At 38.1% G+C, this 24,962-nt stretch overlaps 1 protein-coding gene and 1 long non-coding RNA gene across 3 annotated transcripts in view; one reads left to right on the top strand and one right to left on the bottom strand.

The window, feature by feature from the left end:
- The window catches only part of col21a1 (collagen, type XXI, alpha 1), a 93,258-nt gene that overhangs the window by 37,519 nt on the left and 30,777 nt on the right, over positions 1–24,962 (top strand). For both annotated transcript variants that reach the window (XM_061957248.2, XM_061957168.2), the window contains exons 6-12: positions 1,385–1,558; positions 12,411–12,488; positions 13,146–13,229; positions 16,080–16,142; positions 16,353–16,406; positions 16,479–16,532; positions 16,623–16,676. In XM_061957248.2, the coding sequence (XP_061813232.1) occupies positions 1,385–1,558; positions 12,411–12,488; positions 13,146–13,229; positions 16,080–16,142; positions 16,353–16,406; positions 16,479–16,532; positions 16,623–16,676 (561 nt within the window). The remainder of the gene's footprint in view (positions 1–1,384; positions 1,559–12,410; positions 12,489–13,145; positions 13,230–16,079; positions 16,143–16,352; positions 16,407–16,478; positions 16,533–16,622; positions 16,677–24,962) is intronic.
- Positions 20,726–24,962, bottom strand: part of LOC133604504 (uncharacterized) — a 145,383-nt gene continuing 141,146 nt past the window's right edge. Inside the window, exon 4 of the long non-coding RNA XR_009815093.1 lies at positions 20,726–21,568. This is a non-coding gene — a long non-coding RNA (uncharacterized lncRNA). The remainder of the gene's footprint in view (positions 21,569–24,962) is intronic.

The following is a 24,962-nucleotide window of genomic DNA, read 5'->3' as shown; positions in this document are numbered from 1 at the left end:
AAAGTTCGACTCCTATCTTCTTTACTTCCGTGACAACCTCTTTAAAGCTTTGCAAAAATATAAATGTTTTTTGTTTTGCAATGGGTGCAATTTAGATTTTTTTTTAATGATGATGGGATGTTGTTCTTTAATAATATCCACAAAGTTCAGTGAGCAGGTTATGTTATGTGTGACCATGTGTGTTGACTTTTAGTGCTGGTTGAATTTTTTTTTCTACACCGTGACTAGGAAAGGTTGTTTGGATTCGGTCATATAATCACTAATGCTGTGCTTAAGTCGTTAAGAAAGTACACATCATGGTAACTGATCTGAGTTTCTCACATTGTCTATAAAATTGTGACAACTTGCCACTTGTCAGACCTCTGGGTATTTAAGTTTATTATGAAAACACCCTGCATAGCCGTGTTGCTTATTGAAATTGAACTTGTGCCGTGGTCTCACGGGCCAAATTGAAGATCTCAGGCTGGGGTATGGACAACACTGCATTAAACCTTTTTAATAAAAGGAAAAAAGTGTATTCATCTCAAGTATGAATAAGGACATCAACAAATGTTGTCTTGTTTGAGCAGCTGTTTTACTACAGTGTTACAGGCACTGTTTGGAAACAATTAAGATATGTAAATAAATATTTATGTAAATATCTAATTTCACAACATACTGGTATAAATCTCCTGCTTATATTCCGGTTCGGCTAATATATGAACAAAATCTTCTTATTTTTGGGTGCGGCTTATAGTCCTGAAAATACAATATGCAGTATATAAAAAAACACAATAAATAGACACATGTTTATAAACCTTGCAGTGACATCAGTTACACACCTCTCACTACAAGTTCTGTTATTTCAGAGGCTTCCCGCTGTCTGCCTGTTTAAAAGCTTTACCAAGCAGTGGGATAAATGAATGTTAATAGCAGTTGTGCTTGTGCAGAGGGACCATGGGGCTCCCTCCTGGTAGAGTTCATTAGCACAGAGTTCAGAACAACTGAAAGGGTCAGTTAAAACCCTGACTCCTCAAAAAAAGGTCTCGGGAGAGACGAGTGTGGGTGCACCCATCATTTCCCCTGCACTTAAACGAAACAGAATATTTGAGCTTCAAACTTGAGCAGATGGTAATACAATGAGACTCAACATCAGCTTCAGCAACTGAACCAGCTCTTTTGCTCACATCTATACCCCGATGAGGCAGTATCACTTTTAGGTGTATTATCTTCTTCTGTTACCTTTAGATTACTGATGCTAAATGTAGTGCAAAAGAAAATGATTTAAAAAAAACCCAAAGAAAACATACTTGCAATATGCATAACTGTGAAAGTCTCCATGTTTATGCCCCATCGACTCACTGTTTTGTTGTCCCCTTTCACCCCATTTGTTCTATGACCAAAGAAAGTTTTTGATGAGAAATGGCATCAACTGCGACTGCTGGTCACTGAGGAAGATGTCACTCTGTATGTTGACGACCTGGAAATTGAAACACTATCCTTGGAGCCTCCTGTCGGCATTTTCATCAATGGAAAAACTCAAGTCGGAAAATATGTCCGTAAAGAAACAACGGCACCGGTAAGTGAGCATTGGCAGCCAATTTCAGTACAAACAAGATGTCTAAAATAACCATTGCACAAGTTTTTATGTGTTTAAACATTTTATAACATGTTTTTTTTTATACTTCCTATAAATATCAGTGTGCTGTAATTATGCAACAGTAGCTGCAGTTTGGCAGTTCAAAATACCTCAAATACAGATGCAAACAATTTTGCTGTTTAGACTTGATTGTGCCAGTGGTTGCTATGATTATGGTCACTGGAGTAAAATGACATACTACAGCCATCCCTACATAAAAAAAATAGTAATTTATGCTAAATAATGTCCAGTAACGTCATTCTTACATGGAAAAACAATTGTTGTAATTCGTCAGGTCAAGGTCGGACCATAGTAGTGACTTAAAAGGATATTTAAACCTGAATACAAGTCCCTGTTGACATGGAGCCTCTTTCTGCTACCATGGCAACCGATGTCAAACAGTCTGTGGGACATTGTGGAGCCAATATACCACCGCCCCCGGCAAAATACCAATAAAAAACTTTTAATGATGGGTTTGTGTGCCATCATTTCCGAGCACAGTTTCTATCACGTAGCTGCATAGTACGTCAAAAGAGTTTACCATTTTTTTTTTTTTAAATATTGGCCTCTACTCTAATAGACAGTGTGTCTCTATTAATCACATGGTACGTTGCCACTTGAAACAAAAAAGCGCATTTTCACAAATAGATATATCTGAAGGAAATGTAACGACCTCACTAGTAACTCCGTTGCACCTAAAAAGACACATAATGAACAATGTCTTACCTTTTAATTAAAGCGATCTTACTGTAATAACATGTATTATCTTACTTTATGCAGAGACAGATTTTCCGGTGCTCCACAGTGTGCATTCGTTTTTGTGATTCAGGGAGCTGCACACCTTCAAATTAACTCTGCCATTTTTTGTTCTTACTCAGCATTTTTTGCAATGATAACCCTGATAGACAAAATGCAGTTCGCCCCATGACAATTTTTTTTCACACTTTTTTATTTACCTGAAAATAACGAAAATCACAAAAAAGTTTCCGTACTCTTTTAAGGCTCGCTCCACTAAAGCAGGAGTGTCAAACTCATTTTAGCTCACGGGCCGCATGGAGGAAAATCTGTGCACACGCAGGCCGGACTATTAAAATCATGGCATTAAAACTAAAAAAAAAGACAACTTCAGATTGTTTTCTTTGTCTTACTTTGGCCAAAAATAGAACAAACACATTCTGAAAATATTACAATAAAAAATATAGAAAAAATACCGGCAGCGGTAACGTTTAGATCCATGAAGGAAAGAAGAAAGTGAATGAATGTTTATAACTGAATACATAAAAGTGGGTTTCCTTTTGTATTATTTTTTTTAATGAATCAATTACCGTTTATGACAACTTTTTTCCAAAACACAATATAGAATGGGAGATTGATTCATTGATTGAGACTTTTATTAGTAGGTTGCACAGTGAAGTACATATTCCGTACAATTGACCACTAAATGGTAACACCCGAATACGTTTTTCAACTTGTTTAAGTCGGAGTCCACTTAAATTGATTCATGATACAGATATATTCTATCAGATATATATACTATCATCATAATACAGTCAGCACACAAGATAATCATCAGGGTTCATACATTAAATTATTTACATTATTTACAATCCGGGGTGTGGAGGGGGGGGAAATGGATATTGGAACAGTGTAGGTCTGACTTGGTAGGATATGTACAGCAAGTAGTGGACATAGAGAGAGAGAGAGAGAGAGAGAGAGAGAGAGAGAGAGAGAGAGAGAGAGAGAGAGAGATCAGAAGGCATAAGAAAAAGTATCTACATTTGATTGTTTACATTTGATTATTAACAATCCGGGGAGGGTGTTAGTTTAGGGTTGACATTGCCTGGAGGTGTACTTTTATTGCGGTTTTGAAGGAGGATAGAGATGCCCTTTCTTTTATACCTGTTGGGAGCGCATTCCACATTGATGTGGCATAGAAAGAGAATGAGTTAAGACCTTTGTTAGATCGGAATCTGGGTATAACAGGATAATGCATACATTAATCATTTGTTTTCAAAACGGTTACAAAAAAGTGGGACCCCAAAAATTTACAGTGGGACCCCATTTTTATGACTTGATGGGGTCCCTGGGACCTCGTTTTGAAAATTCCTAGCGCCAACACTGATTGGTGCGTGCAAAACAGCAGTAGGCGGCTGTGGCCTGCGGGCCAGTTCTAATACTACTACTAATCAAATATCACCCCGGGGGCCATAGATAATTCATTCGCGGGCCGGTACTAAAGGTTTGCGTGTACTAAAACAGGTGCAAACTTGATACCGCACGCAAACCTGATCTACTAAGCTTGTGCGCAGAGGATTGCGTCTGTTAAGTGAGGAATCCATTTAGCGTGTCTGTCTCCATGAATATGCAGAATATATGCTGGTCATTAGAACACCCACAAAACGGGGAAGAGAAAGTGGCAAATATAATTATTCAGCACACAGTTTGATTTATCAAGACTAAAATTGTTCTGAAGCTGCTGTTTTGCGTCTATCTTTAGTACGTCGAGAACATACTTGCCAACCTTGAGACCTCCGATTTCGGGAGGTGGTGGGGGGGCGTGGTTAGGGCGGGGGCGTTGTTAAGACGGGAGGAGTATATTTACAGCTAGAATTCACCAAGTCAAGTATTTCATATATATATATATATATATATATATATATATATAAGAAATACTTGACTTTCAGTGAATTCTAGCTATATATATATATATATATATATATACATATAAGAGAAATACTTGAATTTCAGTGTTCATTTATTTACACATATACACACACATAACACTCAATCTACTCATTGTTGAGTTAAGGGTTGAATTGTCCATCCTTATTCTATTCTCTGTCACTATTTTTCTAACCATGCTGAACACCCTCTCTGATGATGCATTCTGCTTCGTCTCCTTGTTGTGTGCGCAGTTGCGCACGGCACTCTCTAAAAGCCCTAATTGTTATTGTCACATATGTACAGTAGATGGCAGTATTGTCCTGTTTAAGAGTGTCACAACATTGCTGTTTACGGCAGACAAACTGCTTTACGGTACACGAAAATGTGACTGCTGTTGTTGTGTGTTGTAACCGCGTTGGGAGGACGTTAATGAAACGGCCTATCAATAAACCCACATAAGAAACCAAGAACTTGCCCTCGATCATTCTACAGTTATAACGTGATTGGGCAGGCACGCTGTTTATATTGTGGGAAAGCGGACGTGAAAACAGGCTGTCGAGGTTTTGGGGAGAGGCGCTGAATTTCGGGAGTCTCCCGGAAAATCCGGGAGGGTTGGCAAGTATGGTCGATAACATGCAAACTGGAAGTTGCACAGCAATTTCTACAAGAAAAAAGCTCTGTCCTACATATGCTTGTCAACATATGTATATGGACGGTCAAAAATTTAGATATTAGACATATCGTCTAATCAGCAATATCATTTTATAATGTTATGGTTGTTGCATGACTTAAGGGGTTGATTGTCTGCTAGCATTGTTTAAAATGATGTTAGTTTTTTCCAAATAGAAAATATACTGTATTGTTAACATGTCTCCTATATGAAAGATAAATATTGCAAAATGCAATTTCTTGCATCTGGAACATTGCAGGGCACACTTGCAGTTACTGCCATCACCTTCCATGCATTTTCAACGCGGTAAAAAAGTGGGTTCTAAAATGCCCATAAATAGTGGTGTATGTCTGCTGCATGTTCTCAAAACATAGCAAAATGCCACTGGTAGGAGCATGATAACATGAATATGCAGTAAATGAGTGTCTCCATGGTGAAAGCCACATAGTACATGCAAAAAAAAAATCATTCAAATAGGGTGGTCTGCACCGGTTATCAGTTGCACACGCAGTCTTGGTAGATCACATGCACCATGCCCACTAATAATAGTACAAGCAATTTAATAGTTTCCACATGCTGTTTAGCACGTGGTATTCGGATCTTGGTAGATTAGACCCTATACTCTTGATTTTGTCTTTTGCTACGTTCTTGTGTATTTCCCAGTTGAGGATTCAACACATTCAACAAATACAACACCACTCTGACTTAAACGTTGCATGGACAATCATGTGCTAAATTGTAGATTTTTTTTAATCGAGCATCAATATTCATATGTTGAAAAAAAGGATGCCCCTCCCCAAATAGATGCCTGGTCCTCTCTGCAGTTGAGTGACACACAGTACTCAAGTAAGAGTACTGTTACTTTAGAATAATAGGACTTAAGTAAAAGTAAAAATTAGTCATCAAAATAATTACTTGAATAAGAGTAAGTAAGTATTAAAAAAAAAAAGGACTCAAGTATTGAGTAACTTGCGAGTAACTTCTGATTTATTTAGTAGCTATTTTTTATGGCTCTTGGACTACAATAGAAACAAACTCAAACAATTGTAGTTGGTGCACTGTTAAAAGTGATCATGGCTTTTAGTCAGAAGGACTATTGTTGTACAGTCAGTACGTTTATATGTACTAAATCAGTTTGATTTGTCAAATAATTAAGGTTCTTCTATTTCACACCTATTCGCATGCAAAGTTCTAATTTCCATGCTCTTATCTCTACCCAGTGGCCGAGTGGTTAGAGTGTCCGCCCTGAGATCGGTAGGTTATGAGTTCAAACCCCAGCCGAGTCATACCAAAGACTATAAAAATGGGACCCATTACCTCCCTGCTTGGCACTCAGCATCAAGGGTTGTAATTGGGGGTGAAATCACCAAAAATGATTCCCGAGCACGGCCACCGCTGCTGCCCACTGCTCCCCTCACCTCCCAGGGGTGAACAATGGGATGGGTCAAATGCAGAGGAGTAGATTTTTGTAAAAAGCTTTTATAATTGTAAAGGACAATGTTTTATCAACTGATTGCAATAATGTAAATTTATTTTAACTATTAAATGAACCAAAAATATGACTTATTTTATCTTTGTGAAAATATTGGACACAGTGTGTTGTCAAGCTTATGAGATGCGATGCAAGTGTAAGCCACTATGACACTATTTTTCTTTTCTTTTTTTTTATAAATGTCTAATGATAATGTCAATGAGGGATTTTTAATCACTGCTATGTTGAAATTGTAACTAATATTGATACTGTTGTTGATAATATTCATTTTTGTTTCACTACTTTTGGTTTGTTCTGTGTCGTGTTTGTGTCTCCTCTCAATTGTTCTGTTTATTGCAGCTCTGAGTGTTGCTGGGTCGGGTTTGGTTTTGGAATTGGATTGCATTATTATGGTATTGCTGTGTATTGTTTTGTTGGATTGATTAATAAAAATAAAAAGATAAAATAAAAAAATAGATAAAAAAATAAAAAAAATAAAAATAAAAATCATTTAAAAAAAAAAAAAAAGAGAATAGATTCTGAATCGCACAACGTGAGAATCGCGATTCGAGTTCAAATCGATTTTTTCCCACATCCCTAATTGGTACTTTAACTCAGTGGTTCTCTACCTTTTTTCTGTGAAATTTTTTTTAATTCAAGTACCCCCTAATCAGAGCAAAGCATTTTTGGTTAAAAAAAAAAGATAAAGAAGTAAAATACAGCACTATGTAATCAGTTTCTGATTTATTAAATTGTATAACAGTGCAAAATATTGCTCATTTGTAGTGGTCTTTCTTGAACTATTTGGAAAAAAAGATAGGTTTTTATTTATATTTATAACGGATTTTTGAATTGTTGCTATTTTTAGAATATCCATCCATCCATCCATTTTCTACCGCTTATTCCCTTTGGGGTCGCGGGGGGCGCTGGAGCCTATCTCAGCTACAATCGGGCCGAAGGCGGGGTACATCTCACGTACCCCTTGGCATACCTTCAAGTACCCCCAGGGGTACGCGTACCCCCATTTGAGAACCACTGCTTTGACTGATGGCCATACGCAGTGTTTCTGTCGTGCACTAGGGGGCGATTGTGGTCATTTCAGTTTGTTTAGCTGTGAGAGAACGTAAATACATAGAAGAAGAAAACGCTACATGCTAATGATAAATGATAAATGGGTTGTACTTGTATAGCGCTTTTCTACCTTCAAGGTACTCAAAGCGCTTTGACACTACTTCCACATTTACCCATTCACACACACATTCACACACTGATGGAGGGAGCTGCCATGCAAGGCGCTAACCAGCACCCATCAGGAGCAAGGGTGAAGTGCCTTGCTCAGGACACAACGGACATGACGAGGTTGGTACTAGGTGGGGATTGAACCAGGGACCCTCGGGTTGCGCACGGCCACAATCCCACTGCGCCACGCCGTCCCCTAATAAACTAGCGTTGGTCACTTTCAAGCTCCAGAACTGACAGGTAACTACACATTTCTACTTCTATTAGGTTTTGGTAGTAATGTTTTAATGTGTTTAAATGACACTTGTGGTTATTCGGATCATTAGAGATAATTTGAGTCAACTGTTTTAGGAGGTGTCTACTTACCAGTTGTCACATAATTAAATTGTCTTATTTTAGGAACATTCTGACATTTGTTAAACAAGTACGCGGAAGGTTTCTATTTTATCATGCCGCCGGCTTGTTATTCCTGGCCACAGTCCGTTTGATTGGTGGAATGGAGTCAAACGTCACTAAAGTTGGATTGGCGCCAGTGTTGTCCCCCAATATTTTGGTACCAGTACCAACATTATTTTGATACTTTTTGGTACTTTTCTAAATAAAGGGGACCACAAAAAAATTGCATTATTGGCTTTATTTGAACATAAAAATCTTACGGTACATTAAACATATGTTTCTTATTGCAAGTTTTTCCTTAACCTTCCTCCTGTGTTAGCTTTCTGTTACCATATCTTATGTTAACGGGTCGGTTTTGACCCATGTCTTAAATCAGCTGTAAAATACACTAAAAACAATTATCTATCATTCAATTTGTTTCTCATCTCTTGGTTACCATGTTAGGCTTCCTTATCCATGAAAATATTGGTTTTAATATTTTTGGTGTGGGCCATTGGGCCTTTTTTTTGTCAGTATACCCCTCGATTTCAATAAAAAAAATGGTAAAATGAACCTCAAGAGAATCGTATAAATAAATAAAAGGTTGTTGTGTTACCTGATTATTATTGAGGGGTATTAGAACACATCTCTTAAATAAATTTGTTTTATTAATTTTTTAATTTGATTAATTTTAACTATAGTAACATCTATGGTGTTACGGGTCAATTTCGCCCCATATATATTTACTTCAAGAAAAAGGCTAAAAAGTATTTTTTTCAGCAACAGAACTTTAAAACAAACACAAAATGAAAAGCAGAACAAGTCATAACACAAAATATAGATTTGCATGGTCAAACAAACAACAACCAATCAAGCAAATCAAACCAATAGAAATAGATTACTAGTTCCAAAACTAATAACAAGCTCAGGTTTATTTTTCTTCACTGTGCCCACCATGGTTAGTTTCCTCCTGAGAAGTTATTGTCCAAAGTCATAGCTGGTAAAGAAATTGTCACAAGTGATATTGTGACTCTGCAGTCCAATAGTCATATCAAGGACCACACGTTTTCCTTGGTTTTTCTCAGGGATGCTAATCGCAGCTTTTCCTGTGTAAATCTGTAGATTCCAGGCATAACTGTTTTTTGCATCACAGGCTGCCCAGATTTCTATGCCATACTTCCCTGGCTTAGTGGGTATGTATTGCCGGAAGGGGCATTTTCCTCGGAAAGGGACAAGACGTTCATCCACTGTCACCTCTGGCCATGGGTTGAACATCAGTGGAAGGAGCTTCACCCATCTGTCCCAGACATCCCTGATGGGGGCAAGCTTGTCAGATCTTGCTCTGGTATCTCTGTTGTCAAATCTGAGGACTCTTGATATCATATGAAAGGTCTGAAGTAACATCGTTGCCCGGAAAATATTTCTGCCTGTCGATGCGTCCCAGAGACTATCATTGGCCTCATTGCAGGATCTGTACACTCCAGCAATAAGAAGAACACCAATATAAGCATCCAGGTATTCTTCATCCATGTCTTTCCACATGTCGCCATGGACTTTTTTTCCTTCAAGATTTGTCATAGCAATGATGACTCTTGTTAGTGACAATGGCATAAATAGCTCAAAACATGTCTTGATGTCAGTGACTCTCGTCACAGCAAACCTTGAGATTCCAGGTGTCATTTTGATGACATTTGCAGCAGCTGCCCTGCCATCTAAATCATGAGGTACTGAGCTCCAACAGTTCTTAAAATTTTTGGACTTAAATCTTTCAGCGGGAGTGGCTTCACCACCGGTGACCTCCTTATCAGACGTGTCTGTGTCTTCTGGATGATACTCCACATTGTCTTCCTCCTCAGAAACCTGTTCATCCGTATCACTATGCTGCTCTGTGTCCTCTCCCTCATTTTCACCAAACATATTATCCAGAACTTCTCTCACTGTACATTTGTTTTCCATTTTTGCATGCTGCAAATTGGAGATGTGCACTCTGCAAGTCACAAACTCTATACTGAATTGACCTCACATGTCCGGACATTTGTTTGTTTTTGTACTGGATTACAAGGTAAAATGAGAATCCCCTAAAGCTCACATGATTGGGAGAGGAGCTGACTGTCAGTGTATACAGTTTTGGCTCTAATTATTGCTTTATAATCTTAATTTTATAACTGGGTCGAAACCGACCCTAACAACACTAAGGTCATAATTTCAACCAGAGCATTTTATAATTTAGTGGGAAAAAAAATAAGTTTTATTTCGTTGAAATAGAGGTTCCTGACAAAGTCAAAAAGCCTTGATGCAAAAAAATAAATTTATGTGGTTCTTTTATGCTTTTAAAAACTAAAATGGGTCTGTGCCGACCCTAACACAAGACGAAGGTTAAATAAAATAGTGAACATACAAGACAACTTGTCTTTTATTGGTAAGTAAGCAAAAAAAGGCTCCTAATTTAGCTGCTGACGTATGCAGTAACATATTGAGTCATTTTCCATTCTATTATTTTGTCAAACGATTAAGGACAAGTGGTAGAAAATTAATTATTAATCTACTTGTTCATTTCAATCAATCAATCAATCAATCAATCAATCAGTCATCAAATCAATCAATCATCCATTGCATTCGGTCTCCCCTAGAGGGGGTGTGGGGGTGGGGTGGGGGGGGAATTACCCACATATGCGGTCCTTTCCAAGGTTTCTCATAGTCATTCACATCGACGTCCCACTGGGGTGAGTTTTTCCTTGCCCTTATGTGGGCTCTGTACCGAGGATGTCGTTGTGGCTTGTGCAGCCCTTTGAGACACTTGTGATTTATGATAAATGATAAATGGGTTGTACTTGTATAGCGCTTTTCTACCTTCAAGGTACTCAAAGCGCTTTGACACTACTTCCACATTTACCCATTCACACACACATTCACACACTGATGGAGGGAGCTGCCATGCAAGGCGCTAACCAGCACCCATCAGGAGCAAGGGTGAAGTGTCTTGCTCAGGACACAACGGACATGACGAGGTTGGTGCTAGGTGGGGATTGAACCAGGGACCCTCGGGTCGCGGACGGCCATTCTTCCACTGCGCCACGCCGTCCCTATATTTAGGGCTATATAAATAAATATTGATTGATTGAAACATTGAATCAATCAATCATTCAATGTTTACTTATATAGCCCTAAATCACGAGTGTCTCAAAGGGCTGCACAAGCCACAAGGACATCCTCGGCTCAGATCCCACAAAAGGGCAAGAAAAAACTCAGTGAGTTGGTTTTACTGTTAATACCAGCTTACTTTCTCTTCTGTTGAAATGTAATAATAACTTATTCTTCTCTTGTTTGATACTTTACATTAGTTTTGGACGATACCACAATTTTGGGTATTAATCTGATACCAAGTCGTTACAGGATCATACATTGGTCACATTCAAAGTCCTCATGTGTCCAGGGACGTTTTTCCTGAGTTTATAAACATAATATATATTAAAAAAAAAAAAAAAGAAGATATTGTGATGCCAAAAAATATCGACGTAATCATAGTAGTATCGACTAGATACGCTACTGTACTTGGTATCATTACAGTGGATGTTAGGTGTAGATCCACCAATGGCGTTTGTTTACATTGTGACGTGTGTAGTGAAGCATGTTTAGCTATTCCTCGTCCTGCAGGGATGATACTTGTAAGAAGCTTACTTTATTTGTCGCCATGGAGGCGAGGATTAGTGATTTAGAAGTAGCTAAAACACTGCAGACTGGGGCTGGACTTTATCCGCTAGCTAGCGAGCCAAGTCTTAAAGCACCTCTTCCGGTGGGCGTTTCAGTGTTATAGCTTCACCTTTATCGTTAGTTTTTAAGCCAAAATGCATCTGTTCTCCCTTTTCTGTCTACACACTGTGTCTGCTTGTAAGTACTCTGTGGTTGTGCACTGCCGAACATGCTCGTCTGCTCGTAAACCAGCAATGACACTACGTGACGACGACAGGGGTGCGGGGGGGGTGGTTGACCGGTACTTTTCAGAGGCGGTATAGTACTGAATATGATTCATTTGTATCGCGGTACTATACTAATACCGGTATACCCTAATCAATACATTATAAATAGTTGTGTTATAAATAAATGCAATGTACGGAATGAAACTCAATGTAAGATAGTAAAAGTAGCGTTTCTTCTTCTCAAAAATACTGAAGTGAAAGTAAAACGTATGTTGCATTAAAACTACTCTGACAAGTAATAAAGTTACTTAAGTAAATGTAATGGCGTAAATGTAGCGTGTTACTACCCACATCTGGTGACACTGTATTACCATTTTTGTTTACTTGATTTCAGTTATTTTCATAATATGTGTCATCTTTTTTTCTGTCTTTTTTTTTTTTTTACCCTTATGTCAGTTTGAACTCCAGAAGCTGCGCATCTACTGTGACCCTGAGCAGAACAACCGCGAGACTGCATGCGAAGTACCGGGAGTGGTACGTACAAGAGTCTATAACCGGGATAACCTTGTCCATCCATCCATCCATTTTCTACCGCTTATTCCCTTTTGTTTATTCGAAAAAAAGCAATTCAGATCACTTCTTCTCACCTACTTCTTATTCTTGACAACCACAGCTGTTTCCACTCTGATCACACACTACACAATTTTACCACCAGTTAACTGCGCACATGGCGTGAAATTACTTTGCCACCCCATATTCAACCATGTAATAGATCAGTAAACTCAGCAGAAAATTATATTACAGCACATCTGCTTATGAATGATATTTGTTGGAGGGGATTTTGCAGTTTCAAGTTTCATGCTTTACACCCATTATTTTGTCTACTGCTCCAACTGTTTTGATATTCCGTTATGTTGCTTGGAACTAACTATTTACGGCATTGCCAAATTGCTAATGCAAGACAAATTTACAAGCCTACACTTGACACAGATGTTTGCCAATTATCACAGCTTCTCACTGCATCTGCTTTTCATTGATTTACTTATCATTTTACTGGTATAACACATTTCATTTCACACATTAAGGGGATATGTTTAAGAGCATACAGTGCATAATGTGTGGAAATAAACCAACATAATAAATGAATTCCACTTTTTGTTCACTAAACGAGTTGCTTTGTTGGCCCTGCAGTGTTCCAACAGTCCGGATTATGCTGAGCCAACTGAAGAACCTTGCGTTTGTCCTCCGGGACCTCCAGGGCTTCCAGGAATGAAGGTTACTTTATTCGTATTTTATATTTTCCACATATAACATACTTTGTTCCTGGATCTTTGTAAAACCTACTCTAGTGAAGGATTAAGCTTTTATGCAGGTGATAGTGAGTTATGTATTTAAAAGTGCTAAATTATTTTAAAAAAAAGTTTTTAAATAAATCTTGGCACGGGATGCTCAAAAGCTGAGCTTGATCCTGACATTTATATTTGGATTAAAAGTGCTGAGTCACAGTAGCTCTACTGGGAACATGCCATTTGATGTGTCTGTAAGTTTAATGCTAATGAGCTTTGTTTGTTCAGGGGTGTGTGGCTTCAAGAAGCACTATTGTTACGTTATTATTATCCACATTTTACATATACACCGTCTCTCTGCACTTATCCAACGTAATAATAATAATAATAATGGATTAGATTTATATAGCGCTTTACTAAACACTCAAAGCGCTTCACAGAGAAGTGAGAACCCATCATTCATTCACACCTGGTAGTAGATAAATACCACATACAACAGTATAACATTTAGGTCTTGATCTACAAAAGGTTTGCACCCACTAAAACCCGTGCAATCTTGATAATTGGACGTGTAAACCTGTCGAACGTAATAATAATAATAATAATGGATTAGATTTATATAGCGCTTTTCTAGACACTCAAACAAAGCGCTTCACAGAGAAGGGAGAACCCATCATTCATTCACACCTGGTAATTGATAAATACCACATACAACAGTATAACATTTAGGTCTTGATCTACTAAAGGTTTCCACGCACTAAAACCCATGCAAACTTGATAGCACACGCAACGCTGATCTACTAAACTCGCTCGCAGAGCATTGAGTCTCTTAAATAAACAAAATAGAGAATGCAATCCATTTAGCTGTCTGTGTTCATGTCCTGTATATGCACAATATATGTTGCTTATCAGAACCTCCACAATAATGGGATGAGGATGCCACTATAACTATTTACAATTGTGATTTATCAAGCCTGAAACTTATCTGCAAACAGCTGTGTTGGTTCAATATTTAGCACGTCTGGAATGCATACTTGCCAACCCTCCCGGATTTTCCGGGAGACTCACGAAATTCAGCGCCTCTCCCGAAAACCTCCCGGGACAAATTTTCTCCCGAAAATCTCCCGAAATTCAGGCGGAGCTGGAAGCCACGCCCCCTCCAGCTCCATGCGGACCTGAGTGACGTCAGGTGCGCACACCACGTAAATCGTTGGCCAACCAAAAAGTAACCCCAGTACGCTATAGCCAACACCAGGAGATGGCAACAGACAAACATAGATAACTCTATTACATTATTCCCCTTTTAGAAATGTATAGAAGTTACTCAAAATAAATAAACAACCCAACCAAAAAATGCAGCAGCTCAATTAAAAAACTGTACTTAAGCCACATCCTTTTTTTAATTTTTTTATTACTGAACTCTTAACCCTCATTTGTAAAAAAATAACATGCTTATTATACAAACAGTATTTGTACACCTTTAACACAGATTTTTATACTGTCTTCAGAGATTCCGTTTTTTTGGTGGTACTCGAAACCTTTCTGGGTACCTGCGAAAGGGTGTTCAGCATGGTTAGAAAAATAGTGACAGAGAATAGAACAAGGATGGACAATTCAACCCTTAACTCAACAATGAGTAGATGAGTGTTATGTGTGTGTATATGTGTAAATAAATGAACACTGAAATTCAAGTATTTCTTTTATTTATATATATATTGTGTGTATATATATATATATATATATATATATATATATATATATATATATATATATATATATATATATATATAATAAAATAAAATAAATATATATACAGCTAGAATTCACTGAAAGTCAAGTATTTCTTATATATATATATATATATATATATATATATATATATATATATATATATATATATATATATATAAAATAAAATAAATATATATACAGCTAGAATTCACTGAAAGTCAAGTATTTCTTATATATATATATATATATATATATATATATATATGTATGTATGTATGAAATACTTGACTTGGTGAATTCTAGCTGTAAATATACTCCTCCCCTCTTAGCCCCGCCCCCAACCACGCCCCCTCCCACCCCGGCCCCGCCCCCACCCCCCACCCCCCACCTCCCGAAATCGGAGGTCTCAAGGTTGGCAAGTATGCTGGAATGTGCGTGCAAATTGGCAATGTAACCTTGTAAAAAAACATTTACAGAACAATTTTTCATTTTTTGGACATATTTTATAAAAAAAAGTATTTTCTTTCCTCTGAATCATTCAAGTACGCCATCGCAGTTATTGCTGGTGTTGTTACAAAATGCTGTCATGCTGTTCTGTTGTCGGTTGTGATTATATATTGCAGAAAGTGTGGTGCAGATTATAGGTGTGTGCTGCATGTTTAACAACGTTGAAAACCACCACGGCATGACAACAGCACATCAATTGTACACACAGTCTTAATAGATCACCCGCTACAAATCCACCAATAATACACACAATTTTATAGTTTGCAAATGCTGTTTAGCACTTGTTATTTGGGATCTTAGTAGATCAGGTCCTAAGGATTGGGACAGCAGTACACAAAAGTTAGCAACACTAGCATAACAATGTGAGATATAGAACTAACATTATACTCAGCCATTATGCTATAGGTTAGCTTATTTGCTGGAGAAAAACAAAATAAGCCTCTCCCACTGCTTTACATATGCTTTATTTCAAGATGTGTAGCAAAGCCTAATTTTGTATGTGTGAGGTTTTTCATTCATTGTGTTTTTAATTTGGTACTCCTGAGAAGCTCTGCCAAAACTAGCATGACAGTAAAACCCAGCATCCTGGTTTTTTGTATAGGGTGAACAGGGGAGTGAAGGCAAATCGGGTCAGCCTGGACGTGTTGGTGCTGATGGTAAGCCTGTGAGTACTACATAGTTCAATATGCAAACATACAGAACAAACACACTGGTCACTCATTTCCACTGAGTTAATAGAAAAAAATAATCAAACAAAATGTTGGGCTAATGAAAATGTTCCACTACATAATCATTGTGTGTAAACATGAGCAACTGACTCAGTTAGGATTATTTAAATATTCCTTCAAGTTCATCTATGTTATTTCTGATGAAGGGGGTGCCTGGCACTAGAGGAAGTCCAGGGTTTTCAGGTCCACCAGGACTAAAGGTAATTGATATTTTAATGAAGAGATCAATCAGTTGACAAAATACAGTATGAAACAAGTGTTTTGTTTGCCAGGGCCAACGTGGAGCAGATGGCTTGAAAGGAGAACAAGGGAGGCCGGGTGTTTCGGTAAGAAGGTCATAAAGCTCAGTTGCGGCACTTCTGTTTGTTTATTGTGTTCAGCTCCAAAAATTAATATTTTGTAATGCATTCACTCAGGGCGATAGGGGTGTTCCGGGATTATCAGGACAGCCTGGGCAACCTGGAGAGAAGGTAATAATACTCGTCTATCTATCCAAATATTTTTTACACGATATATCCTGTTTATGGTTATGGGGAAGCCGGAGTCTATTTAGTTAATTTAATGAGAGGCAGGACAATACTAGGCATTGTACCTTCTTTGGCCACTAATGACAACTAACGTCCAGACTGATGTTGACCTACTTTTAGTGCATGGTTAGGCTTGTTCATTCACAAACAAGTTATTATATTCTGTATTCTAAACTAAGGGTGTCACCTAGAGATGTCCGATAATGGCTTTTTTGCCGATATCCGATATTCCGATATTGTCCAACTCTTAATTACTGATTGCGATATCAACCGATACCGATACATACAGTTGTGGAATTAACACATTATGCCTAATTTTTATGTGATGCCCCGCTGGATGCATTAAACAATGTAACAAGGTTTTCCAAAATAAATTAACTCAAGTTATGGAAGAAAATGCCAACATGACACTGCCATATTTATTATTGAAGTCACAAAGAGCATTGTTTTTTTTAACATGCCTCAAAACAACAGCTTGGAATTTGGGACATGCTCTCCCTGAGAGAGCATGAGGAGGTTGAGGTGGGCGGGGTTGAGGTGGTGGTGGGGGGGGGGGGGGGGGGGCCTAGCGGGGGGTGTATATTTTAGCGTCCTGGAAGAGTTAGTAGTGCTGCAAGGGTTCTGGGTATTTGTTTTGTTGTGTTTATGTTGTGTTACGGTGCGGATGTTCTCCCGAAATGTGTTTGTCATTCTTGTTTGGTATGGGTTCACAGTGTGGCGCATATTTGTAACAGTGTTAAAGTTGTTTATATGGCCACCCTCAGTGTGACCTGTATGGCTGTTGACCAAGTATGCTTTGCATTCACTTGTGTGTGTGTGAAAAGCCGTACATATTATGTGACTGGGCCGGCACGCAAAGGAAGTGCCTTTAAGGTTTATTGGCGCTCTGTACTTCTCCCTACGTCCGTGTACACAGCGGCATTTTAAAAAGTCATAAATTTTACTTTTTGAAACCGATACCGATAATTTTGAAACCGATACCGATAATTTTGAAACCGATAAGGATAATTTCCAATATTACATTTTAAAACATTTATCGGCCAATAATATCGGCAGTCCGATATTATCGGACATCCTTAGTGTCACCTTTTCACTTTTATTACGATATCAATATTGACTAAATGCTAGCTGATACTGATATTATTTTGATTGATATATATATATACAGGTAAAAGCCAGTAAATTAGAATATTTTGAAAAACTTGATTTATTTCAGTAATTGCATTCAAAAGGTGTAACTTGTACATTATATTTATTCATTGCACACAGACTGATGCATTCAAATGTTTATTTCATTTAATTTTGATGATTTGAAGTGGCAACAAATGAAAATCCAAAATTCCGTGTGTCACAAAATTAGAATATTACTTAAGGCTAATACAAAAAAGGGATTTTTAGAAATGTTGGCCAACTGAAAAGTATGAAAATGAAAAATATGAGCATGTACAATACTCAATACTTGGTTGGACCTCCTTTTGCCTCAATTACTGCGTTAATGCGGCGTGGCATGGAGTCGATGAGTTTCTGGCACTGCTCAGGTGTTATGAGAGCCCAGGTTGCTCTGATAGTGGCCTTCAACTCTTCTGCGTTTTTGGGTCTGGCATTCTGCATCTTCCTTTTCACAATACCCCACAGATTTTCTATGGGGCTAAGGTCAGGGGAGTTGGCGGGCCAATTTAGAACAGAAATACCATGGTCCGTAAACCAGGCACGGGTAGATTTTGCGCTGTGTGCAGGCGCCAAGTCCTGTTGGAACTTGAAATCTCCATCTCCATAGAGCAGGTCAGCAGCAGGAAGCATGAAGTGCTCTAAAACTTGCTGGTAGACGGCTGCGTTGACCCTGGATCTCAGGAAACAGAGTGGACCGACACCAGCAGATGACATGGCACCCCAAACCATCACTGATGGTGGAAACTTTACACTAGACTTCAGGCAACGTGGATCCTGTGCCTCTCCTGTTTTCCTCCAGACTCTGGGACCTCGATTTCCAAAGGAAATGCAAAATTTGCATGGTTGGATGATGGTTTGGGGTGCCATGTCATCTGCTGGTGTCGGTCCACTCTGTTTCCTGAGATCCAGGGTCAACGCAGCCGTCTACCAGCAAGTTTTAGAGCACTTCATGCTTCCTGCTGCTGACCTGCTCTATGGAGATGGAGATTTCAAGTTCCAACAGGACTTGGCGCCTGCACACAGCGCAAAATCTACCCGTGCCTGGTTTATGGACCATGGTATTTCTGTTCTAAATTGGCCCGCCAACTCCCCTGACCTTAGCCCCATAGAAAATCTGTGGGGTATTGTGAAAAGGAAGATGCAGAATGCCAGACCCAAAAACGCAGAAGAGTTGAAGGCCACTATCAGATCAACCTGGGCTCTCATAACACCTGAGCAGTGCCAGAAACTCATCGACTCCATGCCACGCCGCATTAACGCAGTAATTGAGGCAAAAGGAGCTCCAACCAAGTATTGAGTATTGTACATGCTCATATTTTTCATTTTCATACTTTTCAGTTGGCCAACATTTCTAAAAATCCCTTTTTTGTATTAGCCTTAAGTAATATTCTAATTTTGTGACACACGGAATTTTGGATTTTCATTTGTTGCCACTTCAAATCATCAAAATTAAATGAAATAAACATTTGAATGCATCAGTCTGTGTGCAATGAATAAATATAATGTACAAGTTACACCCTTTGAATGCAATTACTGAAATAAATCAAGTTTTTCAAAATATTCTAATTTACTGGCTTTTACCTGTATATATATATATCTATCAGCAGCAGGAATCATTGTACAAACCTTTATTATTTTGTAGTGTGGAACGTTAGAAAGCATCTGATCAAGTGAAATTAGTCAGCGATCAATGGTTGGTATGAAAAACCTAACGCAGATTTATGCTTTTGAAGTGGAGTGTTTAATTGTGTTTTAGCAACACCTTTATTTATTTATTTTTTTCACTTTTATTTATTTATTTATTTACAGACAAACATAGTTTTGTATTTCATTATTGTTTCTTTTGTTAATATCAGAGTCCGTTCTGCAAAAAGGTCTTCCCTTGAAGCACACAGCTTATAGACAGGGACCCACAGTTAAAATATTCGTCAACATATAATATACAAAATACAGTACAATACAATACATTTCAAAATCTACCCACCAAATACTCATTTACAATTTCATTTTGAAATAAAAAAGGAATCTTTAAATCCATCAAATCAGTCTCAATATCCTATTATTCAAGTTTGATTAAAAGGTTGCATCTTGAAGATCTGTGATAATCTCATCATACATACACCTGGTGGTTACAATCATTTTATATGAAGCTAATGACACAGGATTTTGAATGATCAACAGACGTTTCTTAGTAGACACTTTCTAATAGGGATGGGCAACAAATCCGGTACTTTTTTGGTACCGACCAAATCCACCGATTCAAGTAAATCCAACGGTGCCATGTTATGGTACCTGGGTTGTGCATGACATCTCGTCCGGTTGCAGACTCAGACGGACGAGGCTATCTAGGTATGCAAGTGATAACCTCAGTAAAACTCCCTACGGTTAGAGTTACAGTTTTAAATTAAAATAATCGAAAATGTGTGATGGATAACTGCACTTTGATAAACTCAAGAACTGACTGGCACTAGCTCTCTAGCTTAAATGCTAACATGAAAACAAGAGACGTTAACGTCTTTCCCCATTAAGAAACAACACACCCAAATCTAAACTTGTATAACCGCATTGCTGTTTGAACAATTAAGATATTCAATGTAGGACGACCACAAAGTAAAATGCCCATTAGAAATAATAAATGATAAAATATTTAATTTGCAATGCACTATTCATATAAATAAATCTTAAAATGCTAAATAACAAACTAATATTTAAAAAACAATAAAAGCTTAGCCATTACAGTAAAACAGATAAACTACTTGTCAAGACTTGGTCTTGGGTGTGTGCTTTTCTGGGATGCAGCGGAAAGTTGGCTCGGGCGAGACGGGAATGAAGGTACATGATTTATTTATATTTATCAAAAAAAAGGAATAAACGAAAGCGCGCACAGTGGCGGAGAATAAACTATGAAACCAAAAGACTATAAACATGGAACAAAAACTTACTTTGACAAGGGACATGAAGCAGGATCTTAGAGGAATGGACAGAGCATAAATGTGGTGAGGTCGTCAGAAAGACAAACTGAAAAACACTGAACTTAAATACTACAGACATGATTAACGAAAACAGGTGCGTGACTCAAGACGTGAAACAGGTGCGTGACGTGACAGGTGAAAACTAATGGGTTGCTATGGTGACAATCAAGAGTGCACAATGAGTCCAAACGTGGAACAGGTGAAACTAATGGGGTAATCATGGAAACAAGACAAGGGAGTGAAAAGACAGAAACTAAAGAGTCCTATAACTAAACAAAACATGACTTAAAACAAAACATGATTACACAGACATGACAGAGCCCCTCCCTTAAGGACAGATACCAGATGTCCATAAAAAAATTAACAAGAGTCATGGGAGGGCGGGAGGGGGACATGGCGGTGGGTCGCCAGACCACGTGTCCCCGTATCCACCGGGGCAGAGTTAAGTGGCGGCGGCGAGTGGAACGCCGCTGCAGCAGGCGAGGCGGGCGCCCAGGGAATGGCCACATTCATGGCCGACTGGGAGGTGGGCGCACTTGGCGTGGCGGGCGACCAGGTAGCGGCCATATCCGTGGCCGACGAGGAGGGAGGCGCGTTGTCATCGTGGCAGACGTGGCTTGGCGTGGTGAGTCAGGCGGCTAAGCTCGGCGTGGCGCGTCAGGCGGCGAAGCTCGGCGTGGGTCACTACTAAGACTGAAACACAATCAGTGAAGCATAAGAAACACAAAACATGCAAAATCAAAATGTCCAAGTAATGTTGCAATTTTCAATGCTAACAACGGAATTGACTCAGAATTGAAATAATAAAACAAGAAATACAACTGGACAGACATTATCACAATCATCTATTTTTGAATGTGCAAATAAAAAATGAGATTTTATTATTAAAAACCATTAGTATTTATTAACACACACAAAAGTACCAAAAATGTTTACCGTCGCATACCGGTATTGATTCCTAGGTACCGGGAATTGGCACCGTACCGGTTCAAATGTGAACGGTACCTATACCTACTTTCTAAAATATATTTTATAATATATATTTATATATATATTTATTTAATATATTTATAATTCTGCCTTGGATACTTTGCGTATGTACGTAAGTATTATGCAATTATAATTATGTGATTATTTCTTATATTGAAAAATGCCATGTGTTATACTGCAATATCGTTTAATTAAGGCCAGTTCGTACATCTACGAGCTAGCTTGTGTGCTAGTTAGCTTATTTATATTAATAACTACTACCTTTAATAATAGAAATTAACAAAACCTCTGCAAAATAAGCCTTCCATCAGAAAAGCTGCAGTAATACAGTCTTGTACTACAAAGTGATGACACACAGGGATGTATTAACTAAAGCCCAGTGCAAGTCTGCAGGTAGCCTGCACATTTATACATAAAACGAGTAAACAATACAAATAATGCTAACAGGACATTACTAAATACATGGAATTTTGTATAGCAGGTGTACACTGACTACTTTAAAGTATATCCAAGCTTAATTTGTAGTATTCTCCCTTGAAAAGATGTACAGTAGTAAAAATGCCCCATCTGCTGGCATGTTTATTGTTTACACATGTGACCAATTTACATAGAGTCGTGCATAGTTTGTAAAGCAAACCCCAAGACAGGTGTTATTGTTGTGCGTCATAAAAATCTGCTCTGTACGCCACAAGTTGCAGACATTCTCGTGAACATTCGTGGATAGTAGATCATACACTTTTGTTTATGTTCAAACATGTTTATTTGCCCTTTTAGTGAAAACTTAGGTAACTTTTCAGATCGATCCATAGTGGTGATTTTTGTTGGTCAAATGAGTGATGGATGTAAGTGAATAAATGAGTCATGTAACAATGTGAGAATTCAAAACACGGTTATGGTGGCCAAAAAGATCAGGGTTATAATTATTATCAAAGTATTGTTGAATGTGCTCAAAAAGTACTTAAACACACACTGAAATATTTTTTTTATAATATTTATTTAATCATTTGATAGGGAAATCATAATACAGGTACTGAGAAAACATACACCCGCCCCCCCAAAAACATTACAAAAATAAATAAATAAATAAAAATTCAAATAAAATAAAAACAACCCCCTGCCCCCCTTCTACATTTCAGTCACAGTGGGTAGCAATGTACTGCCTTCATCTTCACCACAAGCAGATAGAGAATCACACAAACTGACAAAAAGAAAAAAAAGTAACAAAAAAAGTCAAACATACAGAGAAGTGTCACTGAATAAAAAAAAAGAAAAAAAGAATTGAGGTAAGTGGAAAGGTTTATTTTCAATAGTGAGTGTCACATGTATCCTACAGTGTCTTTAATTTATTAATAATAATAATAATAATAATGGATTAGATTTATTTAGCGCTTTTCTAGACACTCAAAGCGCTTCACAGAGAAGTGAGAACCCATCATTCATTCACACCTGGTGGTAAGCTACTTTCATAGCCACAGCTGCCCTGGGGTAGACCGACGGAAGCCTGGCTGCCAGTTTGCGCCTACGGCCCCTCCGACCACCACCTATCATTCATCATTCATTCACCAGTGTGAGCGGCACCGGGGGCAAGGGTGAAGTGTCCTGCCCAAAGACACAATGGCAGCGATTTGGATGGGAGCTATACATTAAGCTATGTAACTAATCATACAGCCCCAGGTCAAGTCAAATTGTTTTGGTTTACCCCTCAGATTATATTTAATTTTCTCTAAATCTAAGAAAAACATGAGGTCCTTAAGCCATAGGGAGGCCTTGGGGGCAAACTGTTATTTCCACTCCAATAAAATCCTTCTGCGAGCTAGTAATGATGCAAAGGCGCTGAAATATTTTGACCAAGTCTTATTTTTTTAAACTACTAAACTAAATAGACACACTGTTAGAAGACCCACTATTTTGCATGTTATGTGTTTCTTATGCTTCAATGATGCTGTTTTTGTTTAGTATTTTATCTGTATTATTGGCTAAGCTTTTATTGTTTTAAATATTGGTTTGTAATGCAGCACTTTGAAATGTATTTAAATAAAAAGTGTGTAACAAATAAAATCTATTATTATCATTTATTATTTTTGGCGGACATTGTGGCGTCCTACTTTGTTCATCGGGCTATAAAATATTGTAACAATTGATCACTCTGTTCTAAGAGAGTACAGCTTGTAGGTTCAACGTGCACAAATACATATCTTGGTTGCTCAGAAAGCAATGTGTTTGTATAAGTTTAGATTGGGGTATGTTGTCTCACAATATGGAAAGATTTTTAATGTCTCATGTTTTCATGTTAGCATTTAAGCTAGCAACCGGTCAGTCGGTGAGTTTATCAAAGTGCAGTTATCAATCTCGGTTTTTCGATCATTTGCAAATAAAACCACTTGTGTAGCTGTGGGAGAAAAACGACTTTGAAGCAAAATACAAGAAGCAAACATCCACAAGGTTTCGAACTCGCTGAACTTCTTTGCGTTACGAACATCAAGTAGAAAATCAACTGAATGGTACTAAAATGTTGAATTAACAGGAAAATCACTGCAAGACACATCCCCTGTTTGAGCACTGCCGCATCAATCTCTCTTGTCACCACATGTTTTCAATATGAAAGCAAATATTTTGAGACCACAACACACTTTTAAGAGTCCAATTTGCTGACTTACTAAGTCTTGGTTCTGTTCAAGGGTTGTTGCGGGTATGGGAGTTTTTCCTAGCCTCTGTCGTCAAAATGCATTCTTCTGTGGGAAGTGTGGTCCAGGGCCTGCTCCAATTGGAGAGTGCTTTGAGTTCTGTTTGGAGATTGAGAAATTTGAGTGGAAATTGAACTTAACTTAACCTCGGACCGACTCTAAGCGCTCACTTTCTGCAGAACGGATCCTAAGAGTTAAAGTGCACATACTGAAGGAAACATGCGTAATTATTTCTTGAGAGTTTGAGATACATTTCTTATCACGGAAAACCAACTCTGTCTTAACAAAACACATCACGCCTCCACAGAAGGGAGCCTGACAGGCTAATCTCTTTGACATCCACTCCCACTTCACGGGCCTCTGATGTCTGCAGAACAAATTAATGTTGAAAAAAAAAATCTATATTCTGTCCG

Source organism: Nerophis lumbriciformis, linkage group LG02 (assembly GCF_033978685.3).
Source record: "Nerophis lumbriciformis linkage group LG02, RoL_Nlum_v2.1, whole genome shotgun sequence".
In the NCBI taxonomy this organism is placed as follows: Eukaryota; Metazoa; Chordata; class Actinopteri; order Syngnathiformes; family Syngnathidae; genus Nerophis; species Nerophis lumbriciformis.
This window is presented reverse-complemented; position numbering and strand designations above follow the sequence as displayed.